Below are 17873 nucleotides of genomic sequence, written 5' to 3'. Positions count from 1 at the left end.
GGCTAGCACTTGGATGGGTGACCATCCTGCCGCCATGTGCTGTTGCAATTTTTTAGGGTGCACTCAGCCTCGTGATGTCAATTGAGGAGCTACTCGACCGAGTAGTAGCGGCTCCAGTCAAAGAAAACCATCATAACGACCGGGAGAGCGGTGTGGTGACCACACGCCCCTCCTATCCGCATCCTCAACTTAGGTTGACACGGCGGTCGGATAGTCCCGATGGGCCACTTGTGGCCTGAAGATGGAGTGCTTTTTTTCGTTATTTAGGGTCAATTTCGAATTTTTTTACCACACAGATATCGTTTCTAAATAGTTTTGCGACTTGTTTTCATCTTCTGATGACTTAACTAGACGATAAACGACAGCATCATCTGCAAACAACCTAAGACGGCTCCTGAGCTCGTCTGCTAAATAGTTTATGTAGATAAAGAACCGCAGAGGGCCTATAATACTACCTTCGGGAATGCAACAAATCACTTCTGTTGCACGCAATAACTTTCCGTCCTCTCTGACAGGAAATCACGAAGCCATTCACATAACAAAGACGATATTCCATAAACATGCAATTTCAGTACAAGCCGCTTGTGCGGTACTGTGAGAAAATCCTTCTCAATATCTAGAAATATAGAATCAATTTGAAAACGTTTGCCAATAGCACTCTACACTTACTGTGTGCAAGGAGCTAGTTGTGTTTCTCAAGAACGATGTTTTCTAAATCAGTGTTGAGTGTGTTTCAGTAGACTGTTCTCTTCGAGGTAATTCATACGTCCAAAACCATGCTGCATATCGCCATTATCGATATGCGCCTGTAATTTATTGGATTACTCCTACTACCTTTCTTGAGTATTCGTGTAACCTGTGCAGCTTTCCAGTCTTTGGGTACGGATCTTTCGTCAAACGAGTGGTTGCGTATGAGAGTTAAGTAAGGAGCTATTGCATCAGCATAATTTGAAAAGGACGTAATTGGTATACAGTCAGGACCGGAAGACTTGCTTTTATTACCTGATATAAGTTGTTTCACTACTACGAGGATATCTACTTCTAAGCTAGTCATGTCAGCAGCTGTTTTTGACTAGAATTCTGGAATATTTACTTCGTCTTCTTTGCTGAAGTAATTACAGAAGGCTGTGTTTAGTAACTGTGCTTTAGCATCACTGTCGTCGAAAATACTTCCATTGCTGTTGTGCAGAGAAGGCATTGATTGTGGTTTGTTGCTAGCATATTTTACATACGACCCTAATCTCTTTGGGTTTTCTGCCATGTTTGAGACAAAGTTTCGATGTGGAAACTATTATAAGCCTCTGGCACTGAATTCGGCGCTAAATTTCGAATGGAGATATGGCATTCTTCCAAATTTGGCATATTTTTCTCGTTGTTTATGCAACATCGTTCTTACCCGTTTAGTTAATTTATTTGGTAAAAATCTCTCAATTGCTGTCCACATTGTTTCTTTGAATTGAAGCTACATCTGGTCTATGCTTACATTGTTAATGTGGAAGGTGTAGAGATTGTCTCTCAGGAAGGCGTCAAGCGCAATTTTATCTGATTCTTTGAACAGGTATATTTTTCATTTATTTTTGGAGGATTTGGGGTTTACAATGTGGATGCCACATGTGACACTGTTGTGTGCCTGTCCGTAATCACCACGTCCGGTGCTCTAGAAACGTTGTTTACTTTCCTGAACGTCCACTTCTACCCTCTTCCTCGCAATCCGTCTTCCTCCTCAGAAAGTGCAACACTAGCGATCAACCATTAGACGAGGCAGGCCCTCTACAGCTTACACGGCCTGTAGGCGTTAATGAATGTCGGACAAACTATTCCCAAGCGTCCAGTCATACGGTATAACAGCAAGCACTTCCACTGGTGACTACGTTATCAGTACACGTCCGTCTGCCATCTTCATGTACACTCGAAAGAACTTTGGCATCCCGGTCTCCTGCTGTTCTTTCGGCATCGGGACAAAGTAAGTCTTATGGGACATTGTTGCATAAAACGTTTGCACATTTCAATATTTTTAAGCCTAATTTCACCTCTACTTTCACCAAAGCCATATTTTGTGATAGACGCATGTAATACTGTTGATGATACGTCTGCTTGTAATAAATATATATTACAACAAACATATATTACAAATTAAAGTATTATCGACACTAGATACGTTTAAGTAGGCGTGAATTTATACTAAAATATATTTAAATATACGAAAGTTTGATGAGACTGTTTCGCATAAAGTACGTCACATATACAGGCACACACGTGTAACTCCTGAGAGCTCTTCATACTGTGAACGCACTGCAAGTAAGCATGGTGATAATTCGGGAGTTTGACTTTACTGGTTAGAAGAAGGATTTAGGCAGAATTTGTAACTGAACACATACTTTGTAAAATAATCAGGAGTATCGTCAACAGAATTAAGAATAAACTAGTAGAAGGATGGGTATACCGAGCATTTGCTTAGGGGTGGAGGGGCAAAAGTAAGAACACTATATCTTCATTTCAGTTGGTAACTAATTTTATTCAACAATAACCTGCGAGGGTTGTGACAAAATCTGGTTAAGATTTCAGTTTTAAATTTTTTTGTGCCTCTAGAACCATCTTTATATGTACATTCATCATACAGAGACCGAAAAGATATTTTTTCCGTGATTTTAGAACCAACCAAGTCTCGATTCTTCGTAACGTACTGAACGATCTTTCGAGGGTACATGTTATGTACCATTGCGCACGTAAGCGCCTGTTTACTGGCTGGGTTAAACAGTAGCTTTTCTTTAACCAGCGTAACAAATTCCTTTACTTCATTTCGCTCTGTGCCACATATTTTTTCGCTGCATATTGTGCCGCCGTTCGATACCACCAAAAAAAGCACATGAACTGTAATAACTACAAGAAGGTTCCATTTTTCTAAAAAAGTTCTGGTACAACATTTGAATCATTACGTGAAGGTGCAATGTAATCAATAAATATGCATGTAAATTATCCTCGTAAAAACGTTGCACTGCAGATATCATTAAAGAACCTAGATAGAGAATCATTAAATATCTTTTCCAGGACTCGCTGACACCCTATGCTGGAGGATTTGCAGGATATGTCTGGCGATTTGTTATTTGTGGTATTCTAAAATCAGTCACAAGATCGTCGGTGAAAGTCTCTGCTTCGGTTGTGAAATTCTCGTTTTCAACATCGACTTTATCACGATGTTTCCTCACCGTATCAGTTATTCTTCCGATATGATACACAAGACATGAAATTCTGTCTGACGCCTGCGATCAGTTTTATGTTAATAATTGACAACCAATGCTGTATAATCGCAATAAAGTCATGAGATGTTCAATTGACTCATATATTACATCACGTTACGCGTTTCGGGATTACACCCATCTTCAGACATCACAAACTTTAACTCCTTCCTAACCAACCAGGCGTACTGCCTTGACAAGTAAAAGAAAGTGTCGAATAACATACATGGTGAGCGTATACGCTCTGCTTCAGGACTGTTCGTGTCGCAGTCATATGTTATTCGACCATGATAGCATGTAGGTGTTACTAGGCTTCCACCCAACAACGTCTCCGTCGTTATTCGATTTTCCAGTGGGAACGAGATATTTTCTCGCAGTAAAAAGCAGCATTTGTATTATTCTGATATATAAGGTATATTACTGTAAAGTTTCAACAGAATCCGTACAGCACTCAGCCATGTTGGTAAGATTTCTCCTTTATAGTTTTAACACGATTAGGTATACTGTGGTCACAATACGTTATTTCGCGCAGAATTTTGAATTTTGTACGTTGACATATAATTCTTCTTACGAATTTTGCTAAATAAATATTTTTCAGCTTCGAGTTAGGGTGGAAGATGGGGAAAATGTCACATGTTACTCCATCGTGGCTGCGCCCTGAAGAAGAAGAGAATTTATAAATCCCACTCTTCAGAAAGATATTAAGTAAAGACCCAAATCAATTTTTACCATACCGAAAGCTTAATGCGCTTCATATACACAGACTTTTCAACGAATGCTAACCGGTAATATTTATATGTGCCATAACAGAAGTTTACACACACCCGAAGTATGTGTAATATTAACACACACTGAATATTTCACAATGACGAAATAAACCAAGCGATGTTCGGGAAACCAAACATGACAGAAATATTTTGGAACAGGTAATTAACAGATCTGATGTTGTTGGTATAAACACAATGATTCGCGAGCTTGATGCCAACAACGGTTCCTAAAGTCTTCAAAAATTAGCCACGGAGCTAAAGAACGTTTACGACTAGCTAGAGGAGGGAAACAGTCTCAAACAAATTATTTTCTAATCAAAACTATTTCTCTCGAAATTAGCTCTAAGTTCGAACAGAATGCCCAACACTGTCTTGTTACATTTTTCTTGCAGAGTGACAAAGAAAAGTAACGACTAGTTCTTATTTGGCCACGCGTGTAAAATAATGAGTAAACCAAAACAGCAGAATTTTCGGTTCAGTAATAGTTGAGGGAAAGACAGGGAAATGTAAGTGACAACTTACATATCTTTACAAACATATATGTGCCGTAAGAACTGTTTAACCTCAAGCTTTTGTAGCAAATAAAAATTTCTAAAACCCGAATTCTGCACTGAACAACTTCTCCTTCCATACCAGTTTCGAAAAAGAGACCTCTGCATCAGTTTTCGGAATAGTTTGAAATTGTCAAATGGTTAGTTTTAGGTAATTTACTAACTTTCGTTCCCATGTATTGTAAAAAAATCTCTGATGATGAGCACAAAATGCTCGAAATGCATAATAACATATTAAATGAAATGAAATGAATATAGTGTGACTGAAGACACAAAAAGATTAATAATTTACTCATAACTGTCAAGGTACCGATATTTAGTTTCTAAGGCCACAGTTAAAAACAGTTGTGTATCAGTCGTACAGAGAAACTTGAGACGTTAAGTTATGAAACAATTTGAAAAGTGATAAGCAAATTAAATAAATGGTGGAGGAATGAAGCTAAAAATTTCGCTTTTTGGGAGAATGATGATAAAGGATAGAGCATATCTGAGGGAGACTGCTTAGAACACCACTGAGCAAATAACTCTTTAGCGCAGCTAGAGCGTCTAGAATTGACAACATCATGCACTTAAGGAAAAAATTACATTAATACGATCTGTATAGCTTCCTGTTCTGCCCGACCATTCAGTTAGTAATTTAATGTTACAAATATGCTACTAGGAGATATATCTAAATTTTGTAATCAAGGCAAATGGCTTTTTGTCAAACACAATTAGAAAAATTTTAATAACACGTTTTAATGACGCGTTGTAATACGGATCTACCATCAACACTGTTCATATAGCAAACAACATATCAGAGGAATTAGCAGGCCTAAAACTCATGCAGTGAAGCAGTTTTATTTTGTGTCACTCTCGAGTGGGAGTGTTAAGGAAGGAACAAGCTGTGGCGTGAGGAGACATTGCCACAAGTTGTACACCTATTCAACGTCACATTTCATATTCGGCCTTCTCCTTCCACTGTCATACCACTACGGTTGTTAAACCGGGTTATTAAGAAACCTGGAATTTAATTATGACACGAGCAGTAGTTTTGATATACACTCCTGGAAATGGAAAAAAGACCACATTGACACCGGTGTGTCAGACCCACCATACTTGCTTCGGACACTGCGAGAGGGCTGTACAAGCAATGATCACACGCACGGCACAGCGGACACACCAGGAACCGCGGTGTTGGCCGTCAAATGGTGCTAGCTGCGAAGCATTTGTGCACCGCCGCCGTCAGTGTCAGCCAGTTTGCCGTGGCATACGGAGCTCCATCGCAGTCTTTAACACTGGTAGAATGCCGCGACAGCGTGGACGTGAACCGTATGTGCAGTTGATGGACATTGAGCGAGGGCGTATAGTGGGCATGCGGGAGGCCGGGTGGACGTACCGCCGAATTGCTCAACACGTGGGGCGTGAGGTCTCCACAGTACATCGATGTTGTCACCAGTGGTCGGCGGAAGGTGCACGTGCCCGTCGACCTGGGACGGGACCGCAGCGACGCACGGATCCACGCCAAGACCGTAGGATCCTACGCAGTGCCGTATGGGACCGCACCGCCACTTCCCAGCAAATTAGGGACACTGTTGCTTCTGGGTTATCGGCGAGGAGCATTCGCAACCGTCTCCATGAAGCTGGGCTACGGTCCCGCACACCGTTAGGCCGTCTTCCGCTCACGCCCTAATATCGTGCAACCCGCCTCCAGTGGTGTCGCGACAGGTGTGAATGGAGGGACGAATGGAGACGTGTCGTCTTCAGCAATGAGAGTCGCTTCTGCCTTGATGCCAATGATGGTCGTATGCGTATTTGGCGCCGTGCAGGTGAGCGCCACAATCAGGACTGCATACGACCGAGGCACACAGGGCCAACACCCAGAATCATGGTGTGGGGAGCGATCTCCTACACTGGCCGTACACCTCTGGTGATCGTCGAGAGGACACTGAACAGTGCACGGTACATCCAAACCGTCATCGAACCAATCGTTCTACCATTCCTAGACCGGCAAGGGAACTTGCTGTTCCAACAGGACAATGCACGTCCGCTTGTATCCCGTGCCACCCAACGTGCTCTAGAAGGTGTAAGTCAACTACCCTGGCCAGCAAGATCTCCGGATCTGTCCCCCATTGAGCATGTTTGGGACTGGATGAAGTGTCGTCTCACGCGGTCTGCACGTCCAGCACGAACGCTGGGCCAGCTGAGGCGCCAGGTGGAAATGGCATGGCAAGCCATTCCACAGGACTACATCCAGCATCTCTACGATCGTCTCCATGGGAGAATAGCAGCCTGCATTGCCGCGAAAGGTGGATATACACTGTACTAGTGCCGACATTGTGCATGCTCTGTTGCCTGTGTCTATGTGCCTGTGGTTCTGTCAGTGTGATCATGTGATGTATCTGACCCCAGGAATGTGTCAATAAAGTTTCCCCCTCCTGGGACAATGAATTCACGGTGTTCTTATTTCAATTTCCAGGAGTGTATTTCTTTATCGCTGAATTTTCAAACGTAAATTTAATACTCCGTCGCCATATCCATAGACATTACATAGCACTTGATGTCTACAAAAAATTGTTGCGTCAATGGCGTATTCAACTATGACTTTGATGGTTCTAAAATTATTGTACTTTCGGTTTATTTGCTTGCTGCTGTGTTTCAGTATGGGTAGTATTCATTAAAAATTTCCTGTAATGCAAGTCACATCCAGTTGTTGGACGGTAATATGAGTGACCCTGTAGACCTATCATAATTTTCAAGAACTTCTAGTCAACTAGGAATAATAATAATAATAATAATAATAATGATAATAATCATTACTATTATTTGTACATAGTTCAGAATGGAAATGTGACGTCTGGAAATCACAAGTCAGGAATGCAATATACAGGTAATATCGGCAACTACCTCTTCCGATTCCGGTAGTAGTGGCAGGTGACTCATCGCCTCGCCACAAAACACGGCCGTTAGCCAAGCAGAATGTCTCTGTTCGCTACACATTCTCATCTCGCTCAGAGGGCTATTGGTGTAATATTCCCCACTGTACAAACTTAACATTTTCATTTAAAGAAATTAACCTTTAACCATTATTAATTAGCTATCCAAATAACTTTTAACTTATGTGTCCTAAAGGATTTTATATTTAATTAAGGCAAAAAACTACTTAATCTTTTAAACAAAGCACGATGATGATCGGAGAGTCCTATTTACAATCAGAGTAGACCACTCCTTTATCATTGCCTACCTCAGTTGTAGTTTCTATGACTGGTTCCAATCAGTGTAGCAGCCGTACTGTACACTCGAAAATAAGTGGTTTTAAGGGGACGTCGACGTTATGGGGGCCAAAAGATTGGAATTCTTTATCAAATAAAAATGTATGATTCTTCTCGATCCTAAAAATACATGCTTTATACATCGTACCTCATCATTTTCCTGTTTAAATGCCTTTCTGAAGCAGATGCACATAGCTGTGAACAGAAAACATTGCCTCCTGTGTCTCGTTAAGTTATTTGGCCACGCTATTTCCATAGAACCTAGTTTGTGTAATATTCGTGAAGAACATGCCGACTTTAATTTGAGCAAGGATTTATTGCAATCGATCTTTCTACCACTACAATTAGATTCCTGGAGCTTACTTGTGTTTTTCGCGTGCGTTCGTGTCGTCAGATTGCTGTTAAATCTGTGTGTTTCAACCATTTTGCATCGTCAAATGCCTGAATGGAAGAACTTTAATTGCAATAGTAAATTTTACGATAATCAACACAAACATGTCTTGGAAATGATAAAAATGATGGCAATATTACGCTGCAGTTAGATAAAATTAGTCCAAAAAGTTATCTAGGCGCTGCTTCAAACGCTAGCTGAAACGTCTTATTTAAAATGAACAAGATGTTAATGTTGTAAACTGTGAAAGTAAGGGTTACATATTAATTATTAAGTGAAAGCTTTCCGAATTGCTTTTGTCTCTTGATAAATGTAAATACCGCAATAATGAAAAATACCTTAAGTTTAGAGAGAACATAAGTCAGAAAAGAGGCGTATGCAGCAAAATTGTTGTGGAATAGCAAGCGCATAAAGAGACGAAATGTACAACATCTCTAACATGCAAAAAATATAATGAAGTGAATATACGCCATTCTTATACCATAAGGTGTATTACAAACCTCCCACTGCCACCTGTCGGATTCTAGAGGTGTTATAAACGTTTCCATAATGCCCTAACGGAAGTCAGTGAACCATTTATGCAGAGGGTAGAGAATGTTTGTGAATTTACAGATACGTTTGCTGGATTGGGCGATTTCCGTCATCAGATAGTCCATACATGCCTGAAAGGAGTTGTCACAGTTACTTCTCTACGTACAGGAAGGTGATCGACTAGGGGTGTTTGACAAAACTCTTCCAAGTTTGTGGCAGTGAGGTACATCGACACAAATGTGGTATAAATTTTGAAGTTTTCACTGGTGGTATGGAAATCAAGAGCAGTCCCGATGTTAGTTTTCAGCTGCTAAATGTGATGTGCAATACACTCACTACCTTGGTGATGGTAACTAAGAACTTGAATAATGTTGAGGCTACTAAATAGTACGGTGAAAGTGAAATTTAATATTGAAATTTATAGAACGTGTGCAGAAGAGAACGAGGCCACACTTAGGACAATTTGCACAGATACGACAGGAAAAAACCTGTCTGATGCAAAGCAGTTGGTGGACAAAGCAGACTCGCCAAATCAGGAGTAGAACCTTTCATAGATTATTATGATCTATTCATTGAAAAAAACATCAAAAACGGTAGTGACATGAGAATAGCAATTTGTGTAACTGTGCTCCACGGAATATCCACTGATGAGCATCGACATGATGCCCTCTGTCATAAAGGGAACACATTATGGTTTAAGTATAATTTGTATCATGCGAATGGACAAAAACGAAAAGATGCAGATCCCATGCCAGAAACTGTTGTGTAGGAACTGAAGCCAAAATGCAGAGATTTTCATTTTTAAACTCCTAGAAAAATGTTTAGTTGGCAAAAGACAAAAGCGGAATGAAAGCTTCAGTAGTAGCATTTGGGAATGCTTGCCAAATACAGTTTTTGTTGGCATGTCAGCTTTTCGTATTGGCATGATAGACACCATAATATTATTTAATGATGGAGTAACAAGCAGATTGAAAACTATGAGCAGACTAGGCATAAAACTGCGTGCAACATGAGGAGTGGGCTGCCACTAGTGGCCATGCAACGTGTCGCTGGCACTGAAAAAGCTGCTGAAAGCACGAGAAAGGAGGCCAGAATAACAAAGAAAGTAAAGAAAGCAGTAGGAGAAGTAAACGACACTGGCTGAGCTAGATTATGGAGCAGTAATGTTTGGACATTTTATCATTGAGAAGAAAATGGCATTCAAACTTCAAACCATTAGTGTGTGTTTCCCATAAATAATATTTATGCCCATTTAATATCACTATCTCATGCAACATTAAAACTATAAAAGAAATTTTTTTTAATAATAATCTAGTTCTTTCCAACACAGTGAATCACATTATTCAACTATGTATCAAATATTTTAAGATGGAGCACATCATATATTCTTGAGTTAATAGGAGAAAAAATAGCTCTTTTAAAAAATAGACATAACAACTAACTGGTATATATTCTGTGTTCACATTTCAAAATGTTAATAATTCAAATAATTTTATTTCTTTACCTTTTATTTTAAATACCGAAAGTAAATACGAACCTAATTCACAACATAAGATAAAAATCAATATACACTCTACTGTGTATTCCTATGTTTTATTTTCTTTCACGTAGAGCACACAATACACGAATTATTTGGTTAATATTCCCTTCAAAACTCTGTTGAAATTTCTGAGTCACTAAATTTGAAAGCATAAGAAAAAAATCACATTCCATGACATCCAGGCCCCATTAACTCGTCTTATAATTGTCCCTCTGAAACTGGATTACATTTCTACAAAGATTCGGTCTTCACCAATGAGGGTGCAAATGAAGTTGATGATTTCTGAAGGAATACTGAATTTATTTTGATTTGAGTAATATCCGTTACATCTGAAGGACTTTAAATTATAGGCACAATGTGTCAATACTGCTCAGTAAATTGTGTAGCAAAATTTTCCGTTATTTAGTGGTTACTGCTTCTACTTTTGCAAATTAAGCCATTCGTAGACCCACCACCAAAGCTTAACACAACGGTTGTTTGCAATTAAAATGAAGTCAGCTATTAAAACAAATGCTTTGTGATTAAGTATATGAAGCTATGTTTGATAATAATTGTGACAGCAATTATCGCTCTGTAAACTCTTACAAAGTGTTTTCAAATTTTTTATGACCACAAGGTGGGTGTGAAAAGAATCTTTGGAGAATATTGTGAAACCTAAGGTACGTCCATTAGAAAAACGATTACACCATTTGAATCAAAATTAATGACTGTAAATCTCCACAATTCCAATTTACCTACAGTGGCATTAATGTTCTTGCCTTGTTTGCTTAAGAAGTTGTAGTGCTGTAGAGATAATTATGTTTTGTTTTTTCTTGTATCAGTACTGTTGGGAAAGATTACAACGAACCACCCTCGCTACTATGTATGCAGTTGCACCTACCAACATATCATTCTACATAAAGCAAGTGATATTCTGCATCCCTTGCCTCATAGATTTAAGAGACGACTTTTACTTCCGGATGAAATAGCAGCACCAAGTATTAGCGTATTAGACCCAAGTGTAGCACACACCTCAGAGTAAACATATGGTCACATGGCACGTACGCACCTATCACAAGCTTGACCGGTACTGTTCTTCCCTTTGCCTTTCCTTCCTCACTTCGACAATGTGGAGCTAAAGCCCAAACTAGGTCCCCGTGCTATCTCCATTTATACAAATATTTTATTCTCATAGTGTAGTAGTCCTGAGATATTTACAATAAGTTACAAAAAATTAACATACAATGTAATACCCATAATACTTCATTTATCCATTCTCGTTTAAATGGTAGGAAAGAATATTAAACAGCATCATATTCGGCTAGTCTATATTGACTCTTTAACATCAAACAAAAAATTTCCAAGTTTATTCTGACTTTAGATGTTAAGGGACGAAACAAATCACGAAACTTCTCTTGCTTACAAACTGGATAGCACAATTTGCAGTTGTGGATTTACGAATCACAGTTTCATTTATTACTGGCTTAGCCCCAACTGCTTTGCTCGCATAGACTGTAAGGCCTGCAGAGGTATTTTTCTTTTTACTTAATCAAATTTTTATGTTGTTCATGAACTGCAAAACCTTCTAAGCCTTTCAATCTAATTATGGCCATTTAAGCACAATATTTTCCGAATGAACTTCTGAGAAAAAAGCGATTCTGGTAACTGGAGTCCTAATTTACTGTCGCTAATGGCTTTTGCGTTCTTTTGGAGATATGTCCACAACAACTCTCACAACGTAACAAATATTTTCTTGTACTTAACTAAGAGTTGAATTACCAATTAGCATAAATGTAGCTGTAAAATTTTTTAATGTATCGAAATATTTTCTTACAAATTTCCATCCCCTGTTGCACGCACTTAAGGGTTGAATTTCCAGAACCACTTTGGGGGCTAACATCCCAAAAATGATCGGGCTTACATGCGGTTCCGCTTCGTTGAAGTGTCTTGGCTTAGACTCGTCTGGGGGTTGAACCACAAGTGTCGCATTACACGCCCTAAATTACACACGTGTGACCCTTTGGTTAAATTGTCTGGCTGATGGGAAGTTTGCAAAAGTGGTCCGATTTAGAGTTTGTGTTAAACTCGAGAGCATATCCATTTGACACAGTTCGATCGTTCAAAATCTCATCGCGAAATACAAGTTATCTATGCGAAAAGTTGGAGTTCGCATCAGGCTGCTTACCACTCGGAAACTAAGTACCGAGATACCACACAACGCGTAATTTTCTAAGTCGTATCACTATCTAGGTGCCTAAAGACCAACTGTCCTTTCTCGTGTCTCAATCCAAACTGTACCGTCTAGTGTCTCCATCTGAACTCCCTCTGCTCGACCCCAGCCTCGTTTCCTGCTCTCCGAATATCCTCGCTCAACTGACTAGGACAGTTCCCTTTCCTGAAGCCGACCATCTGATCGGCTTCGGCTTCTTCTACGTTATTTTACATTTTAACATACCGGTATTTAAATAATCAAAGCTTGGCCACTTTCATGTTCTAAATGAAGTAAAAATTAAATCCATTATATAATAAAAGTAAAATTCTTTTACATAAACCAAGACAATTTCCTTCTTAACATTGAATGTCACGGCCAATATCCTTGTACCAATGTGCTTTCTAATAAATAAATTACGAACAAAAGTAACTGTTATGCATTAATCTATACAACAAATATTATATTACCTAGTTATTCAATAAGGTGTCATGCTGTCACAGTTCAATGTGTTCTGTGTGGAGGAAATGATGATCTGATGCTTAACTGAAAATACTGATAATTTAAATTTACTATATCTTTTAAACAAATAAAATTACAGAGCTGATATGTACAACGTTTGCCGTTTTAATGATGCGCTTCTATATGAAATGTCGATCTTTAAAATCGACCAAAGCCTTCAGAATTTAGCATTTAGGTCTTTAGTCAGAAAACTTGTAAATTTCATTTTACCAGTAATTTCAAAACTGTTATTGATATGATCAGTAATCAAGTTTTATTGGAATCAACATGAAATTTTATGGAGGATGGCAGATTAAAATTATTGTGGCTTCATTCCCTGCACTGCTACAGAATTAGATAGTTCTCATAAATAATTCCATTTATGTCGATCTTAGGTGCTCCATATTTAACACTACTACGCCACCTGGGTTACAAACGGCTCCTACTAGGTTTCCCCATAACGTACGTTCTCGTCTGTCTCACTCGCACACTATAGCGCTTAGGCCTCAATAGACATAGACTCATGTGACTTTCCCCGTCTGGTGGTGAATCAGCGCCCTTTGTGGCACGCGATCTTGGACGACAGGGTTCGTTTCACAATTCCTGAAAGCGGACTCTTTCGGCCATGTATTTAAATAAGAGTAAAATGCTCGTTAACTCACAACTCAAAAACATGTTTTTTTTAAATTTCTAACCGTGAAGTCAGTTACCAGTTTTCATAGATGTAGCCTAAAAATCCTCTAGTAGTTCATTAGTAATTATTTACTTTCAACAATAATTTTCACCCACTGTTTTACCGCCTTAATGGCTGCATTCCCAAAAATCCTAAAACACCCATTTCTATATTGCGGACTGGGAAACCGAATACCATTTTTCATAGTTTTAGCTTCAACATTCCGTTAATAGCGACATATTTTCCTAAACCCTTTCACTCCCTATTTCAGACAATTCCTTTCCTAAGGGATGCCTAAAGCATAAGATCCATATCCTCTCCCAACTCCAAGTTTCTTTCCTTTGTGGTTTGATCTGACTGATGAGGAGTCCATGTACTAGTCTGACCCTATTTCACCACATTAGGGGCTAAATTTCCAAAAACAGTGAAACACGTATATTTTCTTTTGTAACTGAGAAAGCAAACATGAATTTTCAAAGATATAGCTTTAAAAATCCTTTCACAACCGAAAGTTTTCATAAAATGTTCCACCCCTATTTCAGCACCTTCGAGGATCGAATTTCCAAAAACAGTGAAACACTTGTTCGTTTATTTCTAATTGGGAAATCAAATATATTCATGTACTTACCTTTAAAAATGCTTTGATAATAGAATATTTCCTTATGAAAGTCATTAGCAAGCTCACCCCCTTAGTGGTTCAGTTTCCAGAAACATTGGAACACGCTTGTTTTTATTTGAGACTGATAACTCAAATACCAGTGTCCATAGACGTAGCTTTAAAAATACTTCAGTTGTTTTTTAATAAGGATTTCTATTCAAAAAAAGGTTTTGCACTCTACACCACCCTCACCCTCTATTTCACCCCCATGGGGTTAAATTTCTAAAAATGCTGAAACACGTATTTTTTTATTTGTGACCGAGAAACAAAATAATAATCTTTGTGGGTCTAACTTGAAAATTGTATTAAAAGCAACATTTTTCAAGAAACCAATTGATCCATTATTCACCCCCTTAAAGTTGGGATTTCGAAAAATCTCATCTTAAAAAACGCCCACAGTACAAAATACTCACATTTATCAAGTTTCAAGTTTCCATTCTAAGCGGTTTGGGGTGACTACAGATGAGTAAGTCAGTCAGGTCAGTCTCTCAGTTAGGACACTGCCTTATCTACATAAAAATTCAAAACTCATTTAGCCAAGTTTATTGCTGGTAATAATGTGCAGTTGTATAAGAATCTAAACTGGATTTGATACATTGTCATTTCAAGTAGCTTCAATAATTAACTAATAGGAATGCATGTACAACGTTGTCGCTCGCCAACTCAATATATCTGGAATTTAATGGTATTTAACGTTGCATCCAAAACCAGCTTGGGAAATAATAAAGGTACATCACGAGGTATGATAAATGATTATTGAATTTAATAGGCATATAGGTATGGAGATTCCGTTTTATACACATGGTATCCTTTTAATTTACAAAATTCGAAGTACAGAGTATCAATAATCCGTTTATGATGAATGTACAAGGTTTTGCTTCCGATTAAAAACACAAATAAGATAAGCCTCTCTCGCGTTTTCCCATAGTTATGCACTCGAAAATACTCTCCTGGAAATTGAAATAAGAACACCTTGAATTCATTGTCCCAGAAAGAGGAAACTTTATTGACACATTCCTGGGGTCAGATACATCACATGATCACATTGACAGAACCACAGGCACATAGACACAGGCAACAGAGCATGCACAATGTCGGCACTAGTACAGTGTATATCCACCTTTCGCAGCAATGCAGGCTGCTATTCTCCCATGGAGACGATCGTAGAGACGCATACGACCATCATTGGCACCAAGGCAGAAGCGACTCTCATTGCTGAAGACGACGCGTCTCCATTCGTCCCTCCATTCACGCCTGTCGCGACACCACTGGAGGCGGGCTGCACGATGTTGGGGTGTGAGCGGAAGACGGCCTAACGGTGTGCGGGACCGTAGCCCAGCTTCATGGAGACGGTTGCGAATGGTCCTCGCCGATACCCCAGGAGCAACAGTGTCCCTAATTTTCTGGGAAGTGGCGGTGCGGTCCCCTACGGCACTGCGTAGGATCCTACGGTCTTGGCGTGCATCCGTGCGTCGCTGCGGTCCGGTCCCAGGTCGACGGGCACGTGCATCTTCCGCCGACCACTGGCGACAACATCGATGTACTGCGGAGACCTCACGCCCCACGTGTTGAGCAATTCGGAGGTACGTCCACCCGGCCTCCCGCATGCCCACTATACGCCCTCGCTCAAAGTCCGTCAACTGCACATACGGTTCACCTCCACGCTGTCGCGGCATGCTACCAGTGTTAAAGACTGCGATGGAGCTCCGTATGCCACGGCAAACTGGTTGACACTGACGGCGGCGGTGCTCAAATGCTGCGCAGCTAGCGCCATTCGACGGCCAACACCGTGGTTCCTTGTGTGTCCGCTGTGCGGTGCGTGTGATCATTCCTTGTACAGCCCTCTCGCAGTGTCCGGAGCGAGTATGGTGGGTCTGACACACCGGTGTCAATGTGTTCTTTTTTCCATTTCCAGGAGTGTATATGTTTATCAAAAGTGTGTTCAGGATTTAAATTTGTTTCTCATTTGTTAGTCACAACTTTGCAGCTGTAATATTTAATGTCCCACTTCTTTTGTTGTTAGATTGTGCGCTAGAATGGACCAACTTCAGATCCTGGATGGACTTCTTACGAGTGCCTATGATCGTCGCGCCACCCCCACCAACCACCTAAGTGAGTAGTTTGAAAGTTCTAGAAGCCATTTTTATCTTATATTTCGAGATAAATCATGTCACTGTAGTAGAACCAACATTAAGAAGTTATTCCTCCAGTAGTAATCAATGATCCATTATATTTTCACGTGTAATGAGCAGTATAAAGCTCATTAATACAAATCTGTTTCTTTTGAAGTAAACTGTTGATGACGTGTAGCCATACAGAAGATTGTCCTCTAACACCATCATCTGCATCAGTTAATGTAACATTAATGTAACATGTGAAAGTCAGTAACCGCTACATTACCTTTCTCTGTTGCTTAGGAGAATCTTCAGCTTTTGCATTTTTCTTTTCGATAGAGTGACTAAATTCCTCAATATTGGATGATTCTGAAGTCCAACAAATCCCTCCCCCATCCTTAGGCATCCATGCTATGGAAAAATTTCCCTCAGTAGGATTTTCGTATTTCTAATCTCTACAACAATGCCAGTTAGTTTCATGTTGGTTGGTATTCTCGATATTCACAACAATCGGTTTACATTCAGAGGAAGTGATTGTTGATGTCAGTCTGGTGTTATTTATCTTGTAAACTTGCAGTGAGTTATTGCAGTTCCCTACAGTTCACACCCAGACTTAGAAATGACTAAAAGAATACGTGACTTGTCTTCAGGAAGAGTTCTGAATGAAATTTTAGGTGAAGATTCTGACTCGGGGAGTGAAAGTGAATATGAGGATGGTGTTATGGAGTATGATTCAGATCGGGAAAGTGATGTGGATGTTAGAGAAGATGAATCTAGCGCATCTTCAGGCAGTGACCTCAGGATGTTATTGTGGTCAAATGTGGAAAAGGTACATAACCACACAGCCGAGAATTCCTCGGAGGTCCTTTGCTAATATAGTAAGAGAGCAGGCAGGAGTAACTACAGCTGGTGTTTGCCATTCACCTGGAGATGCCTTGAAGTTACTTCTTACGCCCAACATCATGGATGTTATAGTAAAACATACAAATGAAGAGGCAATCAGGTGAACTGTTACTTTGACTAATGAGAAAGCATTTTATGCCTTTATAGACATCCTGATAATTATGGGGGCAAATAAGGACAATTCTGTCAGTGTACACGATCTTTGGTCAGACCTAATGGATCGGCCAGTTGACAAGGGTATTATGGCAAGAGAACGTTTCAAGGACCTTATTGCAATCATAAGGTTTGATGACAATAGTACCCGCCAGCTAAGATGGGAAGCAGACAAGTTCATAGCAATCCGTGATGTTTTCAACAAAGTCATTGATAGGTTTCCACTACTGTGTAAACCAGAGGTCCACCTCACCATTGATAAGATGCTGAGCTTGTTTCGATGACGCTGCCCCTTCAAAGTATTTGTGGAGGGTATACCGAGCAATTACGGCATCCTTATACTCATGATATCCGATGCAGTTGAGAGACACGTCTTGAATATGGAACCCTATGCAGGTAATGTTCAGAATTTGTCG

At 39.7% G+C, this 17873-nt stretch overlaps 1 protein-coding gene across 1 annotated transcript in view; it reads left to right on the top strand.

Annotated features, from left to right (window-relative positions):
* The window catches only part of LOC126355995 (glycine receptor subunit alpha-2-like), a 651703-nt gene that overhangs the window by 252699 nt on the left and 381131 nt on the right, over window positions 1-17873 (top strand). Inside the window, exon 3 of the mRNA XM_050006618.1 lies at window positions 16311-16399. Within this exon, the coding sequence (XP_049862575.1) occupies window positions 16311-16399 (89 nt within the window). The remainder of the gene's footprint in view (window positions 1-16310; window positions 16400-17873) is intronic.

This window comes from Schistocerca gregaria, chromosome 3 (assembly GCF_023897955.1).
Source record: "Schistocerca gregaria isolate iqSchGreg1 chromosome 3, iqSchGreg1.2, whole genome shotgun sequence".
Taxonomy (NCBI): domain Eukaryota; kingdom Metazoa; phylum Arthropoda; class Insecta; order Orthoptera; family Acrididae; genus Schistocerca; species Schistocerca gregaria.
Note: the sequence above shows the minus strand (reverse complement) of the source record. Positions and strands in the feature narration are given on the sequence as shown.